At 39.6% G+C, this 25902-nt stretch overlaps 1 protein-coding gene across 1 annotated transcript; it reads right to left on the minus strand.

Moving 5' to 3' along the window:
• Window positions 1–987: 987 nt before the first annotated feature.
• Window positions 988–25775, minus strand: SEC24A (SEC24 homolog A, COPII component). Its single transcript, XM_086758741.1, has 23 exons — window positions 25625–25775; window positions 20164–20661; window positions 17686–17853; window positions 15916–15993; window positions 15420–15586; window positions 14630–14802; window positions 13498–13600; window positions 12550–12676; window positions 12110–12219; window positions 11600–11712; window positions 10845–10963; window positions 10145–10200; window positions 9625–9831; window positions 9189–9309; window positions 8449–8607; window positions 7747–7920; window positions 7255–7365; window positions 6717–6892; window positions 6105–6242; window positions 5321–5425; window positions 5104–5196; window positions 4443–4546; window positions 988–4047 (listed from the first exon to the last, which is right to left on the minus strand). The coding sequence occupies exons 1-23, from the start codon at window positions 25695–25697 to the stop codon at window positions 3933–3935; spliced, it is 3288 nt and encodes a 1095-aa protein (XP_086614867.1). The 5' UTR covers window positions 25698–25775; the 3' UTR covers window positions 988–3932.
• Between the last annotated feature and the right edge of the window lie 127 nt (window positions 25776–25902).

Genomic DNA, 25902 nt, shown 5'->3' on the forward strand with positions numbered 1-25902 from the left:
CGAGAAGTGATAAAACTGGGCCACACTGTTCCTCCCTGAACATTCACACGGCTAACAGGCATAGCAAAAGCACCTGAGACCCAAACCAAACGAAGATAGTGACATGGATACTTTCCATCAATACTTCAAACTAATTACCTTCAACATCCTTGACACTGAACGACTTGCACTCCTTAACTCACAGACTGCCACGGGCACTTCAGTTAGAAGCAGGACTCAGCTTCAAGATCCTGTACTGGGAGTACTGGGAGTTCCGAAGACCAGTGCTAGGATAGCTGCACACTGAGCGCCGAGCCACAGCGGTGAAATTCAGCAGCAGGACAGAGATTATTACATGCATTGGGGAAAAACGTTGTCCTGATAAGTCCAATTAATATTTCTACAATACAAAGTGATTTAGAGAATGATAGAATCCTGTATTCAAAACCTGATAAATACAGAGGTCAAAGTACCAAGCTCCTGCATTAACTTGTAGGTAACAAAACCAGAAGCAGCACTGATGACAGCTCATAAAAAATACTGACAAGCAGAAGATGGAATAGCTTTTACGACAAGGTGTTGAAAAAATAGGATGTTAAAAGAAGATAGAGGATTACCTACAATAAAATCGATCACCATCTTGGGAACACTGCTGAAGGCTAAATTCCAGTCAGCTGGCTCTTGAGACCAACTTCCAGCCTGATGGCAGGGTACCACACAGTGGGGCACAGCACCAGTGTGGGCTTACTGGAAGAACAAACCCCACAGCAGGACTGAATAACGCTGCTGACTGACAGAGATGCTCTGGAGGGACAAAAAATGCCAGTGACAGAAGAAAAGTTTGAGTCAGCTGGAACTCGTTTTCTCAAATTCCCCTCTCAGTTTGTATCACTTAAATATTATGTTTTAGCTAAAAGAATTTATCACTTGTGGGTACATCATATTTATCTCAATTGATCAAATACATTATTATATTTTTATTTGTAAGAAAGGACTGATGGACTTGCATGAGTTCTTTCAATTAATTTTATTGAGTAGCCAAATCTGATAAATTAGCACAGATAAAATAAGCATTTGCATGTGTTACAAATGACTTTTTACAGGAATAAAACAGTGAAAATTACAAACTGTAAAAAGGAGGACAAGAAATTCTGTCTCAAATTCAGAAGGGGGAAGATTTATAACTTCATACTGAAGATCAAATGTTTTGAGTTCAGAAAACAAAGATTTAATATTACAATATTATACACTACTTTACAAAATTAAATTTACTATAAGGATTACATCCGTAATAGTAAACAGAACTAATCACATTTAATGGTCCCTTACTTAACAGCCATTCTGCATTTTGATTAAATTGTTAAGAAATTAATTCTAAATAAAAGTGAATCATTCTAGTTATTGCAACATAGTTTGTGTGAACTTAGACTCAAATATATTAAATTAAAAATGATAATGAAAGCAAAGTAAAATGGATGGTAACAATGTTGGCTGAACACTAATGTGTCAAATACAGAAATAGTTTTAAAAAGTCTTAAACTAGAAAAATAGAGTACATTTGCAGTGGTAGAGTTGTCGTGCTGAGATCTAAGTACCAGAGCCCCTCTTGCCTATTTTTGCAGTTCATCTTCAGTGTTCTTTTTTCAACTGCAGGTAAAAATGACACATCATAGGTAGCTTGTGTGTTCACCTGCCCTGTATTGCCCTTACGGCAACACAAGGTGAACTAGCAGGCCTTTCCCACTGCAAGGGAATAAACTAATGAAGTTCAATACAGAATTTCTTCCAAGGTGAAGAGAACTCCAACAGAGTTCATCTGATTCTTGTTCATAATGTTTTGCTTTGTAAAGCTTAGGGACTCTAATTCAAAGCTGTTAATTGCTACAAAGACTGGCATCTTTAGCCATTCGTCTGGTGTACATAAAGCAATTAAGCCATCTCCAACATTTATGTTTTTTATTAAAAAAAAAATAAGGGATATAGTAGCAAAATATTCACAGACTTTGGGTGGGCTGTTAGATGCAAGGATGATTTTCAACATTTGACTGATAATACACCCCAAAACACAAGTTTTAAGTCATAACCTATGCAAGTGCATAGCTTCCATCTCCCCCAGAAAACAAATCAGACTGGCAAACTTTCAAGGAAACCTCTTCACTATGACTAGAAACTGTGCAACTATCTGAAAAGCTCTTCAAGTAAATATACTCCTGTTTGCTACGGAGACAGCAGACAGTGAAGCTTAAATTGGTTCCACAATAGTCTTTTCATGCTATTCTAGACATCGTTCTGAACTGTAGCTTCTTGTGCTCAAGCAACAAGAACAATTTCCCCAAAGAAACCCCTCCCCTAAGTAAGGCAACTCCTGACAATCACGTGCAGCTACAGCCTGAAATGGCAGCAAATTATTACCCTACGATGTCCTTTGACATTTGTATCACAAAATGTAAGTTAACTAGGCTAATCACAGTCCAGGTTTGACCACTCAGAAGTGTTTTACCTCTTCAAGTTACTTGCCCCAGGAAGTAGGTTTTGCAAGGCCCTTTAAGTTTACCACTATTAAACAAAAAAAAACCAAACCAAGGTTTTTCCATATGAAACATTTGCACAGGCATAGGGGTACAGCAACTTAAATACTCTTCACGTTGCTATCTATCAATGATAGCTTAATCTCCAAAAGAGAATAATTACCAATACACTTTTATAAAGTGATCTTTTTATATAAATTTTCAGTTCAAGTTCAACGTCAGCTTCCATCTGTAGCTCTGGCAGGGATGTGAGAGTATATTTAAAGCTTTTATTTGGTGCACGCTGGCTTTGGACCTAGGCTCATTATACAGCTACAGTAAAAAAAAAATAAATTTAAAACTTCAAGCATGTCTCAAACCAGAAACAAATTTTCAAATGCAATACTTTCATCTTTGGAAAATTAATTTCTTTTCCAATTTTAACACCAGAATATTCCACATTCTCTCAAAACATTAGGTTTGATGTGCCGTCATACAGACTCACTTCAGAAAGACACTAGATTTTAGAGGCCTAACAATCTGTTAATGTAAACAAGAAAGTCTACTAAACATGAACAAAAAAAAAAAATTCTAAGATAACCTTCCTTGCCCTTCCCCTCTGACACCTTTCACAAGCTGAAATTAAAATTATTCCTTTTACTGAAATAAAAACAAAGCTTGCCATCTACCTAAGTCTACTTTTGCTGCTGACTCAGCCACTGACTTTTTAAAAAGTGTCTCACACAGGCCCTGCTCCTTGTCGTTCTATTTTTTAAATTAGAATACTGACTTATTAAAAGCTTTAACAAGTTCAGCCCTCTTGTCCGGGTTAAGCTTACCTTTAGTCCTATTAGCCATAATCCAACCCAGGCACTGGATTCTACTCTTCATAAAGCATTTGTTCGTTTCACAATGAACAGTTGTTTCATTGCTACTTTAAGCATTAAGTTGAACATTGAGATGCTCTGTCTGTAATCACTGGATGCGCTTAGAAAGAATTTCCCTGCAAATCATGATCAGTATTGTGAGGTTTTATATCTAGCAGCAAAAAAAAAAAAAAAATGCAAAGAGTTACAGAAATATACATTTTGAACAAAGAACTCTTTATTTTACAAAATGTATTTCACCTTTTCAGTATTGCCTTTGTAAATGTACTTCATGCTGCAACTACTTACAGTAAAAACATGATTTGCAGCAAATTAAAGGTGCTCAACCAGTTCCAACAGTTTGATTTTTTTTTTTGTTTGTTTGCTTTTAAGGTACAATATTATGTAGTTGCACATTTGATTCTCAGATGTGGTCCTTTATTTGCTTTAGTTTGTTGAAATCACAGTGAGAACTTCTCATCAACTGCCTCAGGCCACAGATTTAATGAAGATATTACAAGCACAATTGTTCTTTACTGCAAAATCTTTCCTCAAACAAGTGAGCCAAAGGCTAAGTGTTTCATTTATTCACTTGCTGCTGTAAATGAAGGAGGAATTCATAGTATGATAAGGCTGATTCTGTTCTGTCTTCAATCATATTTTGCAGAAAACTTGATTTCAATGGACTGTCGTCCCTTAAAAATGAAAATAGAAGCGTCTGAGTGAAACAAATATTCACCAAGATCTACAGTGCAATGCATTAATAAAGTTACAGGTCAAGTGGCAAAACATTTCAAGAGCTTAAGGACATATGAAAAGAGGATCTCAAATAGCCCTTGTGATTAATCCCAACAAGTGCACTTATCAGCATTTACTTCATTTATCTGCCATTAACTGTGACATTTAGTTTTCTTTAGTCTGTGGAAATTCTAAGAGACAACTCATAACAAGTAAAATCTGTTGTCAAATCTGTTAGGCACAGCATGCACCATTGTTAAAACTTCCTCTAAGAAAGTTCAGCATATTATATCCAAATATGTGCTGTTAAGAGGTCCCTAAAGAAGCACAAAGACTGTTAAAAACCACTTACTTTATTATATATAGTATAGGAAAGAAAGGTCTCTGTTCTCTCAGCCAAGAAATGAAAGCTGTTGTTCTGATGGATTCTGCAGTTTCAAGTTCTGGGAGATGTGTCTAGGAGGCAAAGGGTATTGTTAATACATACAGGATATTCTTCAGGAAACACAGTAAAAGGAACACTTAAAATAGTCCAGCTCTATCCTAATTAGGTATAAACGAAACCCAGGTGGATCTGTTTTGTGATGTATAGTTTTAGTCTAGTCTCCTTTGAAAGGGCTTGAAATGGTCAAGTGCACTAAACTGGTATCAACAATTGGTTATCAGAAGAGTGATGACTGAGCTGTGGTCAACACCTGTTTTATTGCAGAAACCAAAGGATTTCCCACTGATCACTGCACTTACTATTCCCAAGTGTTCTCAGTCCTCTCCCACAGTTCTGAGAAACTTAATGATGGCCAGCCTCTTCTTACTGTGCTTTCATAGGAAGATCTATAAAGTTTTAGCCCGGAGAAACTCCAAGAGAGGTAACAGAAATTATTTCTTTCCCTGAATATGGATGTATAGTGAATAATAACTAGAAGGCTAATATTTGAATCGTGGTATTTTAGTTCTCGTGAAAATATTATTCTGGCAGCACTGTACGACTGGTGTACAGCAAAGCAAGCACTTACCATATTCTGCGGTATCGAGCCATAATTCGGAACTCCGAGGACTTGGCTGATAAAGCTCTGCCCACAGTTCTTCCCAATCCACAGAAACATTACCTGAAAAGATACCCAGCAATAACATTAATCCGACACAAAACTATACCTACACATTTTGAGTTCTCAGAAAAAGCCTGCCAAGTAAATTTGGGTAACTTTTTATAATCACCACCACGCAACTTACAGAGCCAGCATCCATGAGGTAAGCACCATCCCTACTCAGCTTCTCCACCGACAACTGGAGAATGGGTGGCTGAGGTATAGTTCTATCATTTATGTTAAGAGCTCCCTAAAGGAAAAAGCAAACAGAAAATCAGTGGTTCACATCTTGATGCACTGAAACAGGCACAAGAATATCCTATTCTTATTTAACCTTCTGTATTACACTCAATACTGCAGCTGGACCCTTTTCCTCAGTTTAGTTCAAGTGCGTAATTTACTAATAAAACTCAATGTTTTAGATAGAGAGCAGTGTACTTAATCAAGGTTATCTCCATTAATTAGTTCTAAAATTGGAATATCAGATTTGTTCTGTACAAAAGATGTGATTTCTAAAATTATTCAGGCTCTTACAGAAACATTCCCACACTGTTCACAGAACTACTTTGACATTTTAACATAAAGGAAGCTACACAGGCACAAAAAGTTAGAAACATATGCTATACTGCCTTTACGTACAACATGTGATTTATACTGCAAAATAACGACACAAGGCAAACACAAGTTAGAAAAGAAAACCACCTTCCCCATCCATCCACAGTCAAAGCACAGCTTCTCTCCAGAATTCATCAATCCAATCCCAAATAACACATGCATAAAAGCAACAAGTGGAAAAATACAAAACAGGAAATTTTAGCTACGCAGCTTTAATGTGGAAAGCTTGTGAGATTTTTAACACAAATTTATTTTCACATCATACGAAGCTTTGGGACAAGCCAAACAGACCACGTAGCAATGCAAACACTCACCTCATCTGTGAGGTTATCAACTCTGTACAGGCTGGGATGTGTCATAAGCATGAGGTAAACAAGGGGCTGGTTTTTCACTTGACACATGGTAAAAATGCGTTCATCTAAACGTGCATTCGTCCCAGTTTGAAATGCTTTCTGCAAACAATCAGGCATTTAATTTAACCACTAAAGCAAAGTGAGATAAGCTGAATTTAACACACTATCTATTCCTTATTTCTAACTTACTTGAAAAGTCATACAGTTGGGCCATAAGTATTTTCACAAAATATGGTGTTTTCCCACTGCTATTTTACTTTTCCATAGTTCCCTTCAGTGTTTCACATGCAAATCATGTAAGTCTCCTTATTCACATTTCTGGGTTTTAGAACTAACCGTTCTAAAAGACCGTTATCAAATCTGTAAAGTACCTCCGTACCCTAATGGCAAATCGCAGGAAGGCTGGTTTTATTAAATGATCTAAATCAAGCGACTTCAAATTTTGAGTCCCACAAAGATACTGAAAGGTAAGACAGATGCTATTTTGTATGTCAAAGAAATGTCCTTTGACTTCAGAGGCTGACATGCCAAACACACAATTATCCTCTTGCATGGCTTCCTTTTAACTCTTACCTGTTTTAAGAGTGCCAGTACATAAAGTGGGAAGAGCCGTAGTGAATAGGGGGCCATGAGACCAGGCTGTTGAACGCTTAGGACTGACGACCGGTAGGCAGATAAAGAATCTATCACTGCGTTAACCAAGGCGTCTCGAGCATCACTCAAGGTAGCAGAAACTGATCGGTCCACAGCTAAAAAGAGAGCACAAAAATCAAATAAGAGGCTTTTCCTCCCTCAATAGGAATACAATCACCTATGTTAAAATATACTTCCATGAATCTTAATGAGGTTTTACTACACTATAGAGGAAGCCAAGACAAGTGATTCAGAAAAAAGCCAGGGGCTCATGATGATACATCAGACTAAGTCCAGGTGACTACATACAAGTCTACTGATACTTAAGCCAAGCATTTAAAAAACCCTCTTAAGTTTGCAGCTTTGCACTCTTAGAAGGAGAGAATCTTTTCTTCTGATGTTACTTCCCAGAGGATTAGGGCTCAACGCTTTCGGGATATCATCCATACGTATCCAAACAAGCTGTTATCGTGCTTACCCATATTGGCTAACAGCCCAGTGATGGCTTGTACATCTGCCCCTAGGTAGACATCATTCAGTGTTGTCACAACAGGTAAGCACATAGTGTGGACACGAATCCGTCTTTCACCTAGAAGAAAATAAAACTGTAGCCTCCAAACATAAAACTTTTGTATTATGAAACAACACAAGAAATACAATTGTTTACTCATTTATCATACCAGGGGTGAATCAGGCCATTTCTAGTAGCTTTTAAAAACAGTTACTTCTTAGTTTCTGGGTTAAGTCTACCTATTTTCAGACCAGAACTAAAGTTTCCCAAGAAACTTCTTGGTCTGGAAGAAGCAATAACATCAACAAGATGCAGTAACATGTCACAGCTGTGATCTTGATATTAGACAAAACAGTTTGTATAAGTTACTGCAACTAAATTGCAGCTTATAAATGGACATAAAAAGACTCACCTGAATATTGTACCATTATTGCAGCAAACACTACCTGTATGTCTTACCTTTGCTGGATGTGTACAGGAGAGCTGACTGAAAAGAAACAACTTGCATATCAGTAAGACTCTCTTCTACTGACATTTGCACAGCGTATCCCGCATCTGGGTTTACGTTGGGTAATGATAACAAGTCCGTAGATCGTACGAAGAAGTTCCCATGGAAAGTATGAATGGAAAGACCTACAAGAGAAGCATTGTATCGAAGCAATTTTATTTTTATAGTCATGAAGTTCAGACACCATTTACACATCTGCCATCACTGTTAGATGGCTCTGTATCAGCATGTTAAGATCCTTCTCAATGAAACAAAGTATCTTCACGAAAGATAAATATCCCAAACAGACAACTAATCCATAGAATCCACAAAGCCTAGCAGAAAGCAGGAATGTGGAAGTCACATCAATGCAGAATATTAGTAAGTCTCTAGACTATAAAAAAGACTTACTTATTTCCCCTGTGGAAATAGCAGTCCAACAAAATTTCCACTTTTAACCATTGTAAAATGGAGACTGGATGCCAGTAAAGATACTGCACAGTCTTTAATAAATGGTCTGATCCTGGTACTGAATTTTACTCTTCTGATCTTTGTCTTTTAACCATTTAACCTTACATAGCAGCCAAAATACCAATCAAAACATTCCCAAACAACAGTAAACATCCACTTCCCTCTTCCCCCGCCCGCCTCGTGCCCCAAAAAAGCGTTCAAACCTTTGGTGCATCTTATCCTCATGACAGCCTCAAAACCAATCTTTCTAGTTAAATATCGTTTCAGTTCCTTTTGCAATTTCTCCACCTGGACAGGGTTGTGTTTGTGATGGTAAGACTGGTAGTAATAGACACTACCTGCAGAATACCTTGATATACAACCTGAATCAAAAAGAAGATACATTGGCAAAATGCAGACAGTTGCTGCTGTGGTCTTTAAATATCGAATGCAATATTCCCTTCAATTATTAAGCTGTTCACACCTGCAAGCAGCTCCGTCACACAGTTATAGACCTGCGTACAGAGATACAGATGTAACACAACTGTATGTTCAAGTATGTATGTAGTTTCAGGTGTGAAGTAATTTTCCATTGGCCTGAAATTACAAGTTCTTTGTCACTTGAAAGTATGGTTAAATGGAGAAAAAAAATAATTAAAATGCTAATGATGTTCACTCTAAAGATGGTTACACTGATGGTTAAAAAGCATAAAAGAAGGAAAGTATTTCAGCTACTTATACCAGGATCATAAGAATCCTGACTCACTAAGGGAGAATATGAAGACAGCTAGGTTAAATCGGGAAAGACATTCTCTTCACTGTCATGGCTCATCAAGGATGAGTTTGCATCTTGACACACTAGACTCATTCACATCAGGTTCATATACTAAATGTTAACGTAGATTCTGTGTATTTGCCAGAAGTACAAGAGTTACACGCCCTAAAACAGCTGAATAGGACTCACCTAGAGAAGCCAAATCAGAATATTGTCCACTAAGAAGAAATAAATCCACCGCAACCTGTTGCCCTGAGCAGTCCAAGGCTAACTTCTTGTAAAAATCGGTCGATGGTGTCAGATGTATGTCCTGTTAACACAACAGAGTATTACAAAATACAAAGAAAATTCAAACAGATTAAACACATTTATTGCCTGTTTTCAAGGACGCTAATAACTGATTCTCTCTCACTGATTATAGTGGTATCTTAAAAAAACCAAACCAACAGATCATTACTCTGTGTTTACAGTGCTTGGGTTGTTTTTTTGTTCTTTCTACTACTTTAACAAAGGAAGGTTAGCTCAACAAGAGAACCACGAAATGAACCCAGATCAGGCAATTCCAGAACCACATGAATGTACAGAACAGGGTAGTCAGTTCTCTCAGCCTTTTTGCTTTTCTAACCTTCGCAGTTGCTCTTTGGTTTGGCTCTTCTCGTGACTTCAGTGCTCCCATTCCCACAGATGGAAGCTGGGTCTGGAAGACAGAGATTCTGCCTCCAGTGGGGGACATCAGTTTAAAGGCAGCCTGTAATGCAGGCCCCAGAGCACTCTGAGTTTCCAGGGACTTGGTAAACATCTGTGGCAAGGTCCTCAACAGATCTTGAATTAGCTACAATGGAGAAAAGAAAAATATAATTAGAAGTCTGAGGAGTTTTCCTCTTTATAGAGCTGATTGCTGAACATACATAAATATGTATTAACACTTCTAATATTCAGGTAGTAAAGAAAAAAGCCCTAGCAAAAGTCAAATATCTTATTTCAGGTTGGCAAATGTTTACAATCACATTGATAAAATAAAAGACTTTTTTCACTTCAAACTTGGCATTTAAACTGTAGGTGTTAAAGAGCATTACATAATCCAGAAATTATCAAGCATATCTCAAACTGTATGAATGTCACTAGTTACTTAAGGTAGTTCTTACCTCTTTATTTTCATTTAAATTTACTAATAAGTTTTCTGGCATTGGTATAAATACATCTGGAAGGAAAAAAAAACCACACTATTATTTAAGTTATTTTTTAAAAACACATCATGCTTCCCCTAACTGTATTTGCCAACCATTATACCTATTGAAAAAAGAATACAGTATCAGTGCGTAAGCCCATTCAAACATAATTACGTGGATTTTTTTTTTTCATAAGCAACCCTGGGACTAGAAGGCCATGTTAGTGTAGCAGCTGACAGGGTTGAAGGATAATCAAGACTATTAAGTAAAAACGCATAGCAAAGATTTTTCTAGTGTTCATTCTAGAACCACATAACGTACAGTAAAAGGTGACTTGAAACTAAAGGCAGAAAAACAAGCACTATGCATCAGTCACCACAGAATCAACAGCAATTTACCAAGCATGAATATTTGGGATCATAAGAGAAATCTAGATAATTGTACAAATTAACCTACAAGTTAGGAAGGCTGTCTTCACGTTTTAAGTCATGAACATCCACAGCATTGCTCAGACATCAGGGGCTTCATAAACACACAGACATACGCTACTTCTAAAGCCATTACTAGAGAGAGTAATGATCTGATCTAGAAACTCCCACCAGATATATTCTTTAAAAAGGCTATCAAAGCCAGCAGTCATTAATAGATACTCATCACCAAAGTTATTTCTGCATACCTTCAATATCTGAAACTATAAGCATCTGAGGCTGAGAGAGACCTTCCTGAAGACTGTAGAAATGGATTGTGCTGTCAAATGTTATGAAGCCTATTTTTGTTCTAGTGTTCCCAGGAAGCCTAAAAATGAGACATATGGTGTTCAGCAAGATGAAATTTCATTTCTGCAGGCTTTTTTTTAAACATCCACTGCATCTGTCCAAGATTGTTACAAAGTAGTTAGCTTAAAGCTATACTGCAACAGCTTGACTAAGTCATTTTTGAGAAAGGAAAAAAAAAAATAGAGCTCATAGTAGAGTCACCTAGCAGACACTCAAGACATTTTTAAGAGGGTAATAAAAAAAAATGAAAGAAAAGGAAGAAACAAGCTGCAGAATACCAAGCAGCATTTATGTAAGTTTAAATAGCATGTATTTTATGAAAAGTTTATTAGATGTATGCATTCCTTTCAGCAAATATTTATCTAAAGTTCAGCTTTTAAAAAATACTATTCAAGAGACATAATAAACATGATGTTTATTCTTTTGGGATTGGTGAAGCAGATAGGAAAGAGCCAGACTGAGAAACAAAATTACCTTTTATACTGGTGCAGCTGTGATGGAAAAAGAGACTACAGCTTTATACTATATTTTAATACAGTGGCCATTTCTACCCAACACTAGGAAATTTCTTGACAGGAAGTAGTGGCATTTTGAAGTCTATCACAAGTCTCATAAGAGTAACAAAACCAGGAGATTCTAAGACAAAGGTACTTACAAGTCCAGATTGTCTAACAAGGTCTGGCAGACTGTATTCAAGTATCCTGTCTCTATTGCATTATGAGAGACATCAAACACAAAGAGGTACACAGGTGGTTGAGGTGGACGTAGCTGAACAAAGAAAAGGTTACCTTTAATTTTCAAAATGACATTTATTAGATTGGGTTTATTCATTCCACTGCTAGTTTAAATTCTATTAAAACAGTACACAGATGATAGTTAAAACTTATATATGCATTTCTCTCTTACTGGCTAATTCTAGAGTTATAGTTTTCGTGCAGAAGACCTACAGACACCTACATATTCTAAATACAGAAGAACTTTGACATCATAAATGTTTAGAAATGAAGAACTATCTGAAGTTCTTCCCAAGAGTTCTCAGACACATTCCCTGAAGCAGCAGCTATTTTACTAAACTGGAAAGTGTCCTCTGTAACAAGGCTTTTCTTGACTTCCCTCTCAAAATAAAACAAAGGCAGAGAATAACTAAGAGAAAATAAAGCCTTACCATGTATTCAGATGGAGCCATAAACTCAATAGTAGCATTCTGGACTTCAGGTCTTTTATGAGGCTCTCCATAAACTCTTGTCACAGGGTTATACATGAATTCTTCAGGAACTATGTAGATAAGTTAAGATATTATTACTTCACACTAGTATGAGCCGTGCTGCATTTTAAAACAAATACATTGGCTCTTTTGTGCCTGTTGGGCAATACTTCTTGGAGAACTTACTGGATAGGACAGCTACTCTGTCAACCTGTTAGGGTACCCTGGGAGACAGCATCAGACTCGCTGTGCTTCATTACTGCCACCACTGTCTTTGTCCATGGGAAATATTTAGTCTCACGACTGATGATTGATTCGGCCAACAATATTGCAGTCTCAAAGACCAAGGTGGGAAAGGTTAACCGTAACAGTTTAAAGCAATAAGCACATTTAAAACCTACCATCATTCACTCTGTAGCACAAATTGCATTTCCATCTCCTTTGGTCTAGAAAGCTGACAAAAGGGTTAATGTACGTCCGACAGGAACGGCATCTCACAATAGTACTTGAAGTCACCACTGGCAATTGCTGGAAAAGAAAAACCTCCTGTTTTACAGCATCACCACACTACAGCTATTCATCTATGATAACAACATTATCTACACTGTGCTTCCTGCTTAGCTGGTCAAAGCATACTTGCTGAACGGAGAAATACTTCTGCTTCCTCACAGCACCCCTACAATTCCTTAATAAGATGATCGGTCAGAACTGAGCTCTAATCTATTTGGTTAGAGTCAAATTTGGCCTCTAAGGTCTTGAATTTTTTACATTGATAGTTTTAGACCAAGTCCTACATCCAATACGGATCAAAAATCAGAAAAACTGCCACATTTTAAAAAAATTACTTACATTGTAAAAAATAACAATGATTAAAAGAGGCACGGCTAAATTCACAAAGTCTCCTGGCTATCTGAGGACATCCAAACCCCTTTAACTTTGTTAATTCTTAATTTAGTTAAGAATTAATACTTGGTTTGGTATAGGAAATCAATAACTACAACTGATACATGACAAGATGAAGCTGTCTAAGCAACACTGGAATTTAGATGCGTTGCCTTCTGTCACAGTCCGAGTGCTGTGCTGCCTCTAAGCTTCTGGCTTTTTGATGTTTGGGAGGCTGTTTTTACTAAGAAGTAATGCTTGAAAGTTTAAAAATGGCAGGGAATAACATTTCAGAAAGATTACAATGATCTGTGTGGAACAGGGAAATGTCAGTTACCAGCATATTTTTTTTGGGTCAGGATTAGCCAACATACTTGCCCTTCTTTTATAATTCATTGTCCAGCTCTGGACTCTAGTAAAGGCATAGTTGATATTTCAGTATTTAAAGTTTTCAATATTTGTCATACCGATAAATCTTTGAAAGGATGAAGCAGGAGCCCCAAAGGAAGTTTGGCTTTATTCAATAAGGCCTGAGTTTGAGGAATGTTAGTCAGGGTACAGCGGAACAACCTACATGGAGGACAAAGGGTTATTTTCAGAGGCTTTCAGATAATAAAATGATGATTTCAGTAGTATAGAGCATTCTTTCTATTTTTCTAGAGCTGATGATGGTGAATTTCCATTTCCAAAGATCTCTCCAGCTCTGTCAAATCATTCTGTTTTAGTCTGAGCTTAACCCAGAGTACATACTTTGAGTTCCTATGTTATTTTATACACACGCTCTTTACACAGAGCTGAGTGTCATTTTAGTCACTCAAGTCAAAGTTAAGCCTAACAACGTCCAAAGTTGCACCAAATCTTTATATACTATGTGTTATTTTGGAATACCATTTTGAGGTGGCCTTATATACAAATCTGAACCAGCAAAGTTTAAAAAGTGGTCTACTACTACACAAAAATTACTACAAATAACCCCACAGTCATTTTTAGAGACTTTATAACTCTGTGGTTTCCAAAGTGCAGATGTGCACAGTACTTTTGCAAATCCAGCTTGTTTGTATGCACAATTTCACAAAGACGCTGTTATTTCCTTTATCTATTATAAAAACACCCGAAAAGCAGGAGTATCTGGTTGTACAGTTTGGTTGGTCTCCTCAGAGAGACTACTTGAATAACCAACTGCCAGCCTCTTGTTTGATATTCCATTTACTGCACAATTTTAAATGGCTGCTTCAATACAGAGGTGACTCATGGTTTTGCATTCACAATCTTTTTGGTGTACCTCACTCAACTGAGCTAACTCTTATTTTACATTTTTTCTCAATCACATTAATTCCCAGCTATATTTTGAAGTTTTTGTATTGTATTTAACTATAGCTGCCTTGCAAGCAACACATTTTTCCTCATACTTTCTACACAGGTAATCTTCCTCACGTCAAAGTTTAAACCACTTACCGCCTTTATCTGAACACAGTGAAGCCCGTTTTCAGTGTTTTCAACTCACAGAGTTAAGGAAATATTTTGTGAAGAGTTACGTTTACAAGTAGGAATTTAGACTTCTATTTATTTTCATGAATTATAGCAAACAGATAATCTTACTCAGGGTTACAATTGAGCTTCTGGATGTCTTCATGCAGGTTTGGGACAGGAGCCTTCAAGAGGGTCGTAGGAAGAATATTTCTGTCTTGAAGAAGATTCACGGGTCTTAGTCCTTCTTGCTGTAGGCTCAGGCCACCCATAGATGCAGTTAAGTGATTAGTGCCCAGGGTAGGCTAGGGTCAAGTAAAATTTCAGAAATTAAACCCAATTATTGGATGAAACCCACAATTCATTTAAAAGTAAACATATTCCCCTTCCAATTTGTTTTCATTTTGCTTATGTATTAACTGTCATTGCATTACAATGATATATTTAGAAACACCACTTGTTAAATAAACATGGACTTCGGCTTGTAACATTATAATAGAGGTAAAAATTAGCATACATTTGCTACAAAGCTCTTGAAATACAGAGGCTCAGCTGGCAAATGCATTGGTCAGTTTGCTTTGAAAGTTCAGGAAAAAAAAACCAAATACTTCAGCTAACAATAGCAACCTGAGGGGGAAAAAAACATGCCAAAAGCAGCTGAAAGTTTTAAGAGAAATATTGTGACCAGATTCAAGGACAGAACACTTCAGAAAGAGCTGGCACACAGCTTTTCCAAACCAGTATCAAGGTGATAGCAAAAGCATTAATTTCAGGCTATGTCTATCATCGTGAACAAACGGTGCACCGAATAGTGAAATCACAGAAGCAGCACCTCATGGATGCACAACACACCCCAGTTGTCACTTTTGCTTATCCACGAGCACCACGGATAGCACTGAGATAAAAAACGGACAACCTTTACCTGGTGGAAATGCTTTGATCCATCTGGATATTGCAAAGCAGATGCTTGCATTCCTGGTGCTCCAGGTGGAGTAGTATTTTGGTAGCCTGGAGGCAAGGTGGGGTAAGAATACCCAACACTTCTATTCATCTTAAGATTCGGGGGTGCAGGAGAAGGATGCGGAGTTGCTAGAGGCAGAACAAATACTTGAAATTAACTGTTGAAGAACTGCAGCTTGTTCAATGCATTAAAACAGCAGGAGGGCTTTTTGTTGTTGTTTAGTTTCCAAGTGTAAATAACTGACAATTGCTGTCAATTTTCTGAAGTGTTCTTAACTGCTTTACCATACTTACAGGCAAAGACATCCTAGTTGGCAATGCTTTACATTTCATATTTAGTTTCAAGACAGACATCAAACCAAGTATATATGTTTGTACATAAATGCCTAAACTTCTATCTTTCCCAGACTCTTAAAAAAGTTACGCAACAGTACACATTTTTAATTCCAAAGCCTTACCCATGACGCCACCACCTTCTATTGCATCATAGCTGTTTTGGACCACAGACCCATCGCTGGCAGCAGATGTAGCATCACCTATTAAAAAAAGACAGTCCCAGTAAAAAATGTCACAAGTCACTACGAAGTTGTAGTGAGGTAACTCCAAAGAAATCCCACTTGCTGGATGAATATTAAGATTAGCATAGTTTGGATCTACTTTGATTCTGTCTCAGGACAAAACTGAATTAAATATGCATCTTAGCGTCTTTCTCATACACACTTTCCCTGCTGACATGACCTCAACAAAGGACATTCATAAAAACCCACAATCTTGTTTCAAGGAAAACAAAAGTCCTTGTACTTCAAGTTCAATGATTGTTTAAGATTACTTTAGATTAGGTACTCGCCATAACATCCAAACTAATACGCAGTAAAGTGTCAGGATGCTTTGCCCTCATCAGAGGAAGTGTCTGTAGGCTAGCTGCAGTGTTCAAAGTACCTTGGAATTTAGGTACTGAGTTCCTTGAAGAGCTTTTTCCACTGATAGTTCATGGAAACACCAAATTCCCTTCACTTACACAGTCCAGTACTGTTCACCAAACACCAAGAGTTCTGATACAGTCACATACCAGTCAAGACATAAATTCCAGCTGAGATAAGAAAAACCTTGAAATTGAGAGAGTGCTGCCAAAGGATAGCTTTTTGCAAGCTAATGTGATAGACAGCTAACGATGTCTAAATATACAAAACCAATTATCTACTGCTAAGGAGAAGTAGGTACTCAATTCCTAATATCATCAAAATCTTCAAATATGACCCGATGAAAGGAACTTACATTATACGCTGAATCTTGCTAGCATAAAGCAGTCAACCTACTTCACAGACTAAACATTCCTATCTCTTCAAGGCCCTGGAGATGTTTCTCTTCATTATGAAGAAAAGACTTTCTAAGCAAAAGCAGTTTCTAGTGCATTTCATATGTTCAAAACTAAGCTAAATCTGAATATACTATTCTTGTACTCACACAGCTACTACATACAAGAAACTGTCAATCTGAACATGCAAGGAACCAACAGTTTTGACAGAACAAGCTATGTATGTAAAAATAAAACTGCCAGCTACCATATGGCCCCATCTAGCATGGGCACTAAATGCAATACAACTGCAGGTCTGTTTGATCCAGAGCCCTGATGAGTTCTTAAACAATGGTGTGTTTGTGGAGGGCCCTCAGGAGACAGAGAAGGTCAGGTACCTGTCTTCAACAGCTGACACTTAAGAGCCTCTATTAACAACCTTCAGAAAATGAACAAATCCAAGATACACGTTTCAGTGACTTTACAGAAGGGAAGAATAAGGTATGGCTACCTAAACAAGCAAGGAATTTGGGGGTTTACATTTTAGCTTTCCCTGTAGAATAAAACAATACAGGAAGTTATACACAGATAATGTCTTTCACAACAGTCAAGGATGCAGAGAAATCAGAATTTCAGTATCATTTTAGAACACTAAAAATAAAGAGATGGCAACTATGGGAGACACAGACATGTTAAACGACACTTAGAAATCTATTTGAAGCGTTAATTATCTTTATTTTATTAACAACTGTCAACAAGAAATACTTTACTTCCCTCCAGCTCCCTACCTGATCCTTTCAGATAAAATCATGCTGTATTAGCATCAGTTCTACTGTTTGAGTGGCTAATAGAACAGTGTACTTGACTTTAAAGGCTGCACATTACAGCAAGTTGTAGTGTTCAAATTTAACAAAAAGAGTAAATCATTCCTTACCTTCTTGATTTGCAACTGAATTTAGCAGAGACTGTGTATTAGGTGGTCCTGCTATCAGTGTTGATGGCCTAATTAAAGGTGGACCGCCAACGGGTGGAGGTCCTAAAGGTGGCCTTGCAGGAGGATGGAGTGGAGTTAAAGGCTGAGTTACTGGTGGAGGTGCAGATCCTGTAAAGAGATTAATTTTTAGGAGGAGTTTAACCCAGCTGAAAAAGGCACAAAAGTTCTATCATAAAACAACACCGATTGAACACTAAATATTCCTGTTATTCAAATGAGATACAGCATGAGATACATAAATCTTAACATGCATCTAGAAGGTTTTACAACTTCAGATTATTTCTGTCATACTGGGTTCCTGTAGGTATTTATTATCCATGATCTCTTTCAGCTTTTTGTTGCTGTTGTTGGTAAGAATTTCACAAGGTACAGAAAGCATCCCAACTTCAATTACTAAGTCTTGACTTTATATGAAGTCATAGTACACTCCAATTTTAGAGAATAATTAACTAATAAGAGTCTAAAAAGATTCCTTCTGACAGGATGCTCATCTTCTACTTCACTAATCTGATGCAAAACAGCAATGTACAGATTCTATAGCTACTGAAATTACCTGTGGAAAAAATTTAACTTGGGAAAGGATCAGCAATGTGGAGTCTGAATAAACTTCCAGCGCGAGTGTGAGGTGTTTTGCTCTGAAATGTTTAATCCTCCATGTTAAAAGTCACAGGAACATTTTTAATTGCTTCTATTTTAAAACCGTGGGACCTTCTCAAGTCAAGACATTTAGAAACCCAATTGCTTTTTTTCCTCCCTTCAAATAATGCCAAATCCTAAGGGCATTTCCACCCCTTTCTTCCCTATTATGCCAGAGGCCAGTATAACTGCCTGTTAACTCTAGGAAGACACCAATGTGTTTTATATTAAAAGTTAGCCTTTCAAAAGGTAAGGCCAAATTGCCCAGTATCACCAGCTCTCAACGTGGTACAGAATTCCTCACCACACAAAATACGCAACTTCATGAGCCTGCACAGTACGGTCACATTTAAGGGAGGATGGAAAGGAAAAAAGGAAGAAAAAAGAAAACTTCACATTCAGTGAAGTTATCTCTTTGTTCACGTAGTGTTTGACACTGCAAAGCTAATGAGTAATTGCTATATGCAGGCAACACTATCACAGAACTTGGAAGAGATTCTGTGTCTGAGAGGCTGTCCAAAGTTGGCCATGCAGCCAGGGAGCTGGCAGACCTTTGTTCTAAGAACAAGCACGATCAGCAAAATGAGCTAAATTCATTTGAAAAGTGATAATTGTTCTACAAAAAACTACCAGGGAAACTGCTCAGGAGGATTCACTGTTGAATGGATGTAAGGATTCTGCTATTCCAGACACTCACTTGTATTTCATATGCCACTTTCAAAAATTTCTCACAATTCTCCTCACTAATTCCAAAGTACTAATTGTTTATTCCAAAAAACTGTCAGAAAAAGTTTCATAAATTCTGTGAGCTTAGGACAGTCTGAATATCATAACAAAGTCAGGCATATAACAAAAAACTGGCATCCACAAAAGTCTCTGAGCCTAAAAGCACTTCACAAGAAAAAATATTTGCTTTAACATTTAAAGTATTTCTGTATGTAACTGCTAGTAGCATGCTCAGAAGGGTGGTTAGAAAAACCTCTCTAACAACAAACCAGTTTCTCTTTGCCAAACTGCTGAGCATTAACTTTGTTTCCATAATAATCAGAAATTATGTAAGAGGGATATTTAGTGTTAGAAAAACCTTTTTGCCTCTGCATACAGTAGCACACAAGCAGTAGAAACAGAAGCTGTAATTCTCTGCATCTCATGTTTTCAGAGTACTTTCTACAGACTGCCAATTATTATTAGACAGTGAAAATCACAGGTGTGGAGGAAGAAGGCTTTCCATTCAACTGGCCTCCATTTCAATGGTACAAAACGCTTTTCAGTTTTCTTTCCAGGCTGTGCTCAAGTTATTTGCATCAACCTGACTGAGGCTGTTCCGAGAACTACCCTGTATCAAGTGATTAACAGGAAGGCTAACAAGTTTTCAACTGCAAAAGACCACACTCGCTAAACAGGACTACAGTTCTGAACCACCAAGTCCCGAGTCCCCACCTGACTGAAGCATGCCGATGCCCCAACAGCCACCCCAGGGAACCGTGAAGGTCACAGAAACAGCACTACTGACAAACAGCTTCCCAAAACAATGAGCCCCGATTCCAGAGGTACCTGCTTCAGCCACCCAAGCAAACTGAAATGCCTGACCTGCGCACAGAACTTCCATTTCGAATCCAAAGAAATCACCCCAATATTTGTGACGCGCATTTTCTCAAAGCATCTGCTTTGACCACCTCATTCCACAAGCAAAACGCCGCTGAAGAGTCAATTCTATGTAACTTTTTTAAAAAGGAACACTGAGAAACGGGCATTGGCAAGATATCAAAAAGTTACAGTTACCTGGCTTCATATAGCTGTTCTGAAGCAGAGGACCTCCCGGAGAAGCAGCATATTGATAACTTCCTGGAGGATTTGTACTTCCTGATAACGACGACGGTGGCTGAGCTGACCCCGCTCCCGTCACGTGAGCCAAATGGCTTGTCTGAGACCCAACTGGCTGACTCACAGGAGTCTGGCTGTACTGCCAGTTTGAAAGCACTGGTGGGCTAGCTCCAGGAGGAAAGCTACCAGCAGATGATATAGCAGCTGAGTTTTGCAACGCAGGCGACAGCACTTGTGGAACAGGACCTGTCTGTTGTACTGGTGGTCTATTGAGAGTCTGCCCAGGTCCTTGATAATTGTTTAATTGAGAAACATTCTGAGAGCCACTATAGTTATACTGTCCAGAAGACTGATGTGGAGGAACCTTTGCTGGCACCTGATGCGAATACGATCCTGGAAGCGAAGGGCTATATCCCTGGCCATCTGACGAATGCATCAGCTGATTTTGAACAGGACCTGGAAGAAAAAAAAAACAATAAACCCTTTAGAAAGTCAGTGTTATGTATCACTTCTGAAAACAAAAGATGTTCCTGGGAATCTCTTCCCTTAGGATTTTACTAGTCTCCAAGTCCTTTTTTTTTTTTTTTTAAACAATCAGGTTTAAGTGACAGAAGTACTGCTGCAGGGGACATGAATTTGCTAGCATTTGCTATCAACGCTCAGATCTTTGTTTTATCTTACAGTAGCCTTGCAACCACTAAGCATGCCAGTGCCTGAGCGCAATCCACCCTCCTGGACTGAAATCCATATACAATACTGTTTCCATCTTCAGAAACACCCAAAAGCAAGCCATCCAAAGAGGAGCGCTCTCCACACAGCCGGCAGTAGCATAAGGGAGCAGACCGAAAGCGGAAGCATCCATTACGTCATTAACTCAGTTTCACTTGATGATTGACACCAACTTAAACTCTAGCTTACAGCAAAGACACCAACAGCCAGTCTCAGCGTAGGTCACCGTGCTGTTTCTCAAGTGACAGAGTTCATCTATGAAAGCTTCCGCAGTTAGTTTTAGTAAGAGAACTATTCATACACATACCACTCATATGAGTGGCCAGCTGGTCACAAAGATGAAATGAAGGCTAATTTTATCATAAAATAATTCACCAACCATAAAACTTAATAGGTTAATGGTGCTTTTTTGGTATTTGTTGGTTGGTATACCTGAACTAAGTTTTACTCATTTGAAGAAAAAAAAAATTAAAAAGGTTAATAACTCTCCAAATAGTAAAGAACATGATGCAAGAGCATCATCAGATTTCTGCTTTACACAGGAAGACAGAGACAGAATACTGAGAGATTTCCAGTGTGATATGAGATCCACCAAGAAAACTACTACTACAGGTGGTTCATACCATTGCCACAAAATGGACATTCTGAAGGGAGACTAAATATTCAAGTGAAATCTTTCCGAGCTGAATAGACTAGATGATGCATGCCACAGCCAGCCATGACTCCTTAAAAATCACTACAACACTTCCCCACGGTGTATCGTTTATTTAAGCCAGTCATGTTGTGGTTCCTCCCTGCCCAAATGCAGTTTGAATACTGAAGACAATTCACATACACAGTTAAACATCCGAAAGCGGAAAAGAGCCTCTTCACAGTTTAGAGTTAAGAATATTTTCTTTGCAACCCTGTACTATTTTCCAGATCTTCAGAAATAGTTAAGATTTGGACAAGCTTTTTGAACCTAAATAAACAAAAGCACTTAATTTTACAGACCAGAAACGCCTGCGGGATTCAACACTTCAATTTTCAAAAACACGCCAGAGAGATGAGCTTGGAGAGTGGATATATATTTACCATACAAGCACTGGAAACAGCTGCCACCAGAATGAAATCACAGAATTTCATTTAACATTAAAACAAACGCAGATGGCTTCCTACTGAAACATTCCAGTTAGATTTCAAAGGTGAGGAAGTTCGCATTTCCAAGTTAAAATAACTTTGAACTTGAGCCTTCCTGACAATAAATTAAGCTAAACACAGAATGCATTGAAATACTTAGTTAGGACAAATACTGCACCGGTCATTCAGCTCCACGTTCCCTAGAAAGCCTTAGGATGTGGTTCACAGACGGCTGTTACTTCACTGAGCCGCATATATATCCACGCGAACTACAAAGCCAAGGCAGCACTCCAGTGCCAGTGATCTCATCCTCACTGCCTCTGTTATTTGTGCATAAAAAGTACCTGCCATATTATTCTCCACTCATTAATCTCAATATGCTACTTATCTTCCAGTTAGTAAATCCAGTTATACCCCACTGTCCTCACAACGCTGCTCATAAATCTTAGTAATAATTCTCTAAAATCAATGGTGTCTAAACAAAAAGCTTGCAAACACGAAAACGCTAACAATTAGGACTCACCCTCAAAAATTACACTGCAGTGTATCAGATGGGTTTTCAACAATCAATTTACAAAATCCATTGTAAATTAAACTTGCTAACTCTAAGAATGATAAAGAATCCTTATCTGATGCCAGCAACCAGACTGCATCACCATGTACACTGATACAGCAACAGTACTGTAAGTTGTACCAAAAATACAGAGCAAATACAAAATTAGTTTTCTAACTTGATTGTGCACCTTAGAGCATGACTCTGTAGTCCAGGCAGGAATCAGAGCACTTGGATTGCTCTCTTACGCACTGTTTTCCCTGCTTGAGGCGTAAGTTTGAGGATAAAGCAATGGAAGTGAGGTGAAACACACAGTGCACAAAAATTTCTCAGGACTTGCTGTTTTGCTGCTGCCAGGTACCCATCTTTATCTTTACTGAGGCCTGAGCATATCTGCTCTCCAGCTTTCCCCAAACACTGCTGCTGCTGGTTTCCTGTGCTGCTCTGTGAAGCCAAGACCCAACAAGGAATCCAGCGTAGGCTGAAGAGCTAGTTCACCTGCATGGCAGCAAAGCCACCAACACTCAGAGACCAGAGAGATGAGTTAGTCATACAAGAAGGGCCACCTACTCAACAGCGAAAGACACCTCTACAGGAACACAAGGTCATTTAATTCTAAGAGCTCAGGAACGGCACCAGAATACATATGAAGATTGCCTAACAGTTTTATAAAATGAGGGGTCAAAAAGCTGTATCCCAACCAAACGGCCATGGGATCAGTCACCACCAGTGCCCACTGACTTTGACCCACTGGTTTCAAAACCCAGCGTCTTCTAAAACATCTCGTGACCTCCAAATGCCACGCTAAGATATCACATGAGGAGAGCAAAACAGTTCTAAGAGGATTGTTTCTCCTTCTTGTTTGCACTTCAGATCTATTAACTGGAAAGCAAATTAGTAACCTGCAGTTAAATTAGTACAGAATACTGGTCCTCCTAGAAGGAAAACACAAATGAAGTAGAGGAAGGTTGTTGCTAAGCAACCCGACGCTCCGTGCTAAACAATTTCCCGGTCAGCACATGTGCTGCTGTGACAATTTACTGCCTTCACGGGCACGCAAGCTTGAGGAGTCACCTGCAAACAGTGAAGCAAGCAACAAGTGGAGGGAAGAGCTGACAGCTATATAGCAATCTGTCATTCTGTTGACAGCTTGCTTTCCTCACAGACTGCTGTAAGTACCACAACAGCAGCCTCAGTTTTAAAGACTGTTTTAGAACAGTCTCTAGACCATTTTAAAAAGCTTCGTTTTTACTGTGAAGGTCAAGGATCACAGCAAGTTCTCAACATTTTTTAAGCAATGCTAAGAACAGCCTACACTCGAATAATCTGATTTATTCAGAAGGCCAGCACTCCAAACGTTATCTCTAACATACCATAACGACTATTTAATTTTATTACCTTGTATTTGCATAACTCTAAATTTCAGTTCTTTATTTTTCAGACACCTGACAGTCAGGTAGCCTGAAATTCTTCCTGCTCCAACTGCCTCTCCAGAACTTCCATGACGTGCTTAATCCAACTCCAGGGAAATCAGCAAACATCAAGCAATGCCAGTCTGTAAATCATCCCGCTCGATTACTCCATTAGCTAACGTTCCCTTTGTACGCTCTCTGCTTAGGCTGTAAGCTCTCCAGAAGAGAGGCTCTCCCTCCAGATTTTATTCATGCGCTTCCCACTTTCTTGACCCTATAAGCAACTACACAGTTGTTTGTAAAATGTCATTTTGCAGATGACTTTGTGGAAAAGTAACAAGCGCGTTGTGAAGGAGGAGGGGGAAGACAAGTCAAACCATTTAATTACTCGTGCATAAAGCAGAAAAATCAAAAGATCTCATTATAACTGAATCGCTTACGATGCGGCGAACAGAAGTATACGATTAAGGAACAAAGTACAGAGGATGCTGTCTGTATACGCGAAATCAGGAAATACTTCAACAGCACAGATTTCCACACTTGCAATTAAAACAGATATGGAGAGAAGGCTTGCCTTCTATTTCTTTATAGCTTAAAAGGCTGGCTAGCAAGTTATTCAGTTTCACTTTCAATATCTTTATCTTAAAAAAAAAAAAAAAGATATATTTTGAGGGGAAGAAAGTTGTCGAGACTTTCCCAGATCATAGCACACGGAACAAGGTAATATCTGTTTTACGTGAATGACAAGATAAAAAAAAAAAAAAAGAAAAAATCCGGTTGCGCTGCTGCCTGAGCTCAGCCAGGTCCAGCCCCCCCCAGTGCCACATGTACAGCTCCGTTCCAAAGGGTCAGAGGCTCGGAGCTCGGCCGTGTCACCCTCAGGGACGGGGCCGCAGCAACCTCCGGTGCCGCTCACGCCGCACGTTCTACCTCGGCAGCGCAAACACAGGTTTCCTGAAAGGCAATTTTGTCATTTCATAAGCCGAGACACACTCAGGGATACTTTTGTCATGAAAAAAAAAAGATTGGAGTGAAGATTTATTTTGCCTGGTAAACAGCCCCGCGTTGCTCCCAGTCACGCTCTGGGCAGGACAACGCTCCCCCCCGCAGCTCACCGCGATTCCCGGTGCTGCTTCTTTCCCAAACGGGGAACAGGCCGCCCCCCAGCCGTCGCTCCCCCCCGCGCCCCGGCACAGGCCGAGGGCCGCTCCCGCGGGGGCCGGCGGAAGGAGCCGGTCACCTCCACACATCTTTCTCGGATTTTTCTCCCCGGTTCAGCCGCGCTTCCCCTCGGGACACCGGCCGTCCGGGACGCGCTGAAGGCGCCGCTGCTGCAGCCCGACACAGACCCCGTGCGGGCCCCGCCCGCTCCTGCGGGCCGGTAACTCCGCGAACCGAGCAGCCAGCGCACCGGAGACCCCCCCGCCGGCCCGGCCCACCCCCGCTTCGCCGGCTTCCCAGCTCCCGCCAGCCGAAACGCCTCCTCCCCGCAGGCCGAAGTCCGCCCCGTTGTCCCCGCGACACCAGAAAGCGGGGAAGCGCCACGGGGAGCCGCCCGCCGCCAGGCCCTCTACCGCCTCCGGGGCCGGCCCGGTGCCACGCTCACCGTTGCTGTAGGGCTGCTGGCCGGCGCCGTTGTGGCTGGGGTAGCCGGCGGGGGGCCTGGCAGGCTGGGCCATGGCGGCAGGCTCGGCTCGGCTCGGCGGTGCCGCCCGTCTGGCGGCGGCCGGCCCAGCTCGGGGGAGGAGAGAAGGGACGGCCCCGAACCGGAAGCACCGGGGAGACGTGCGCAGGCGCACTGCGTACACGTGGCACTTCCGGCAGCGGCGCGCTGCGGCAGTGGGCGGAGCTTGGCGCCTTAAGGGGGCAGGGGCAGGGGTTAGG

This window comes from Chlamydotis macqueenii, chromosome 14 (genome assembly GCF_036417535.1).
Source record: "Chlamydotis macqueenii isolate bChlMac1 chromosome 14, bChlMac1.mat, whole genome shotgun sequence".
Taxonomy (NCBI): domain Eukaryota; kingdom Metazoa; phylum Chordata; class Aves; order Otidiformes; family Otididae; genus Chlamydotis; species Chlamydotis macqueenii.

Coding starts and splice junctions, on each gene's coding strand:
- SEC24A (XM_086758741.1), bottom strand. CDS start 25,697: ATGGCCCAGCCTGCCAGGCCCCCCGCCGGCTACCCCAGCCACAACGGC. Junction 14,803..15,419: donor GATCAAAGCATTTCCACCAG/GTAAAGGTTGTC, acceptor ACTTGACCCTAG/CCTACCCTGGGCACTAATCA. Junction 10,964..11,599: donor TTGTTAGACAATCTGGACTT/GTAAGTACCTTT, acceptor TCTCATTTTTAG/GCTTCCTGGGAACACTAGAA.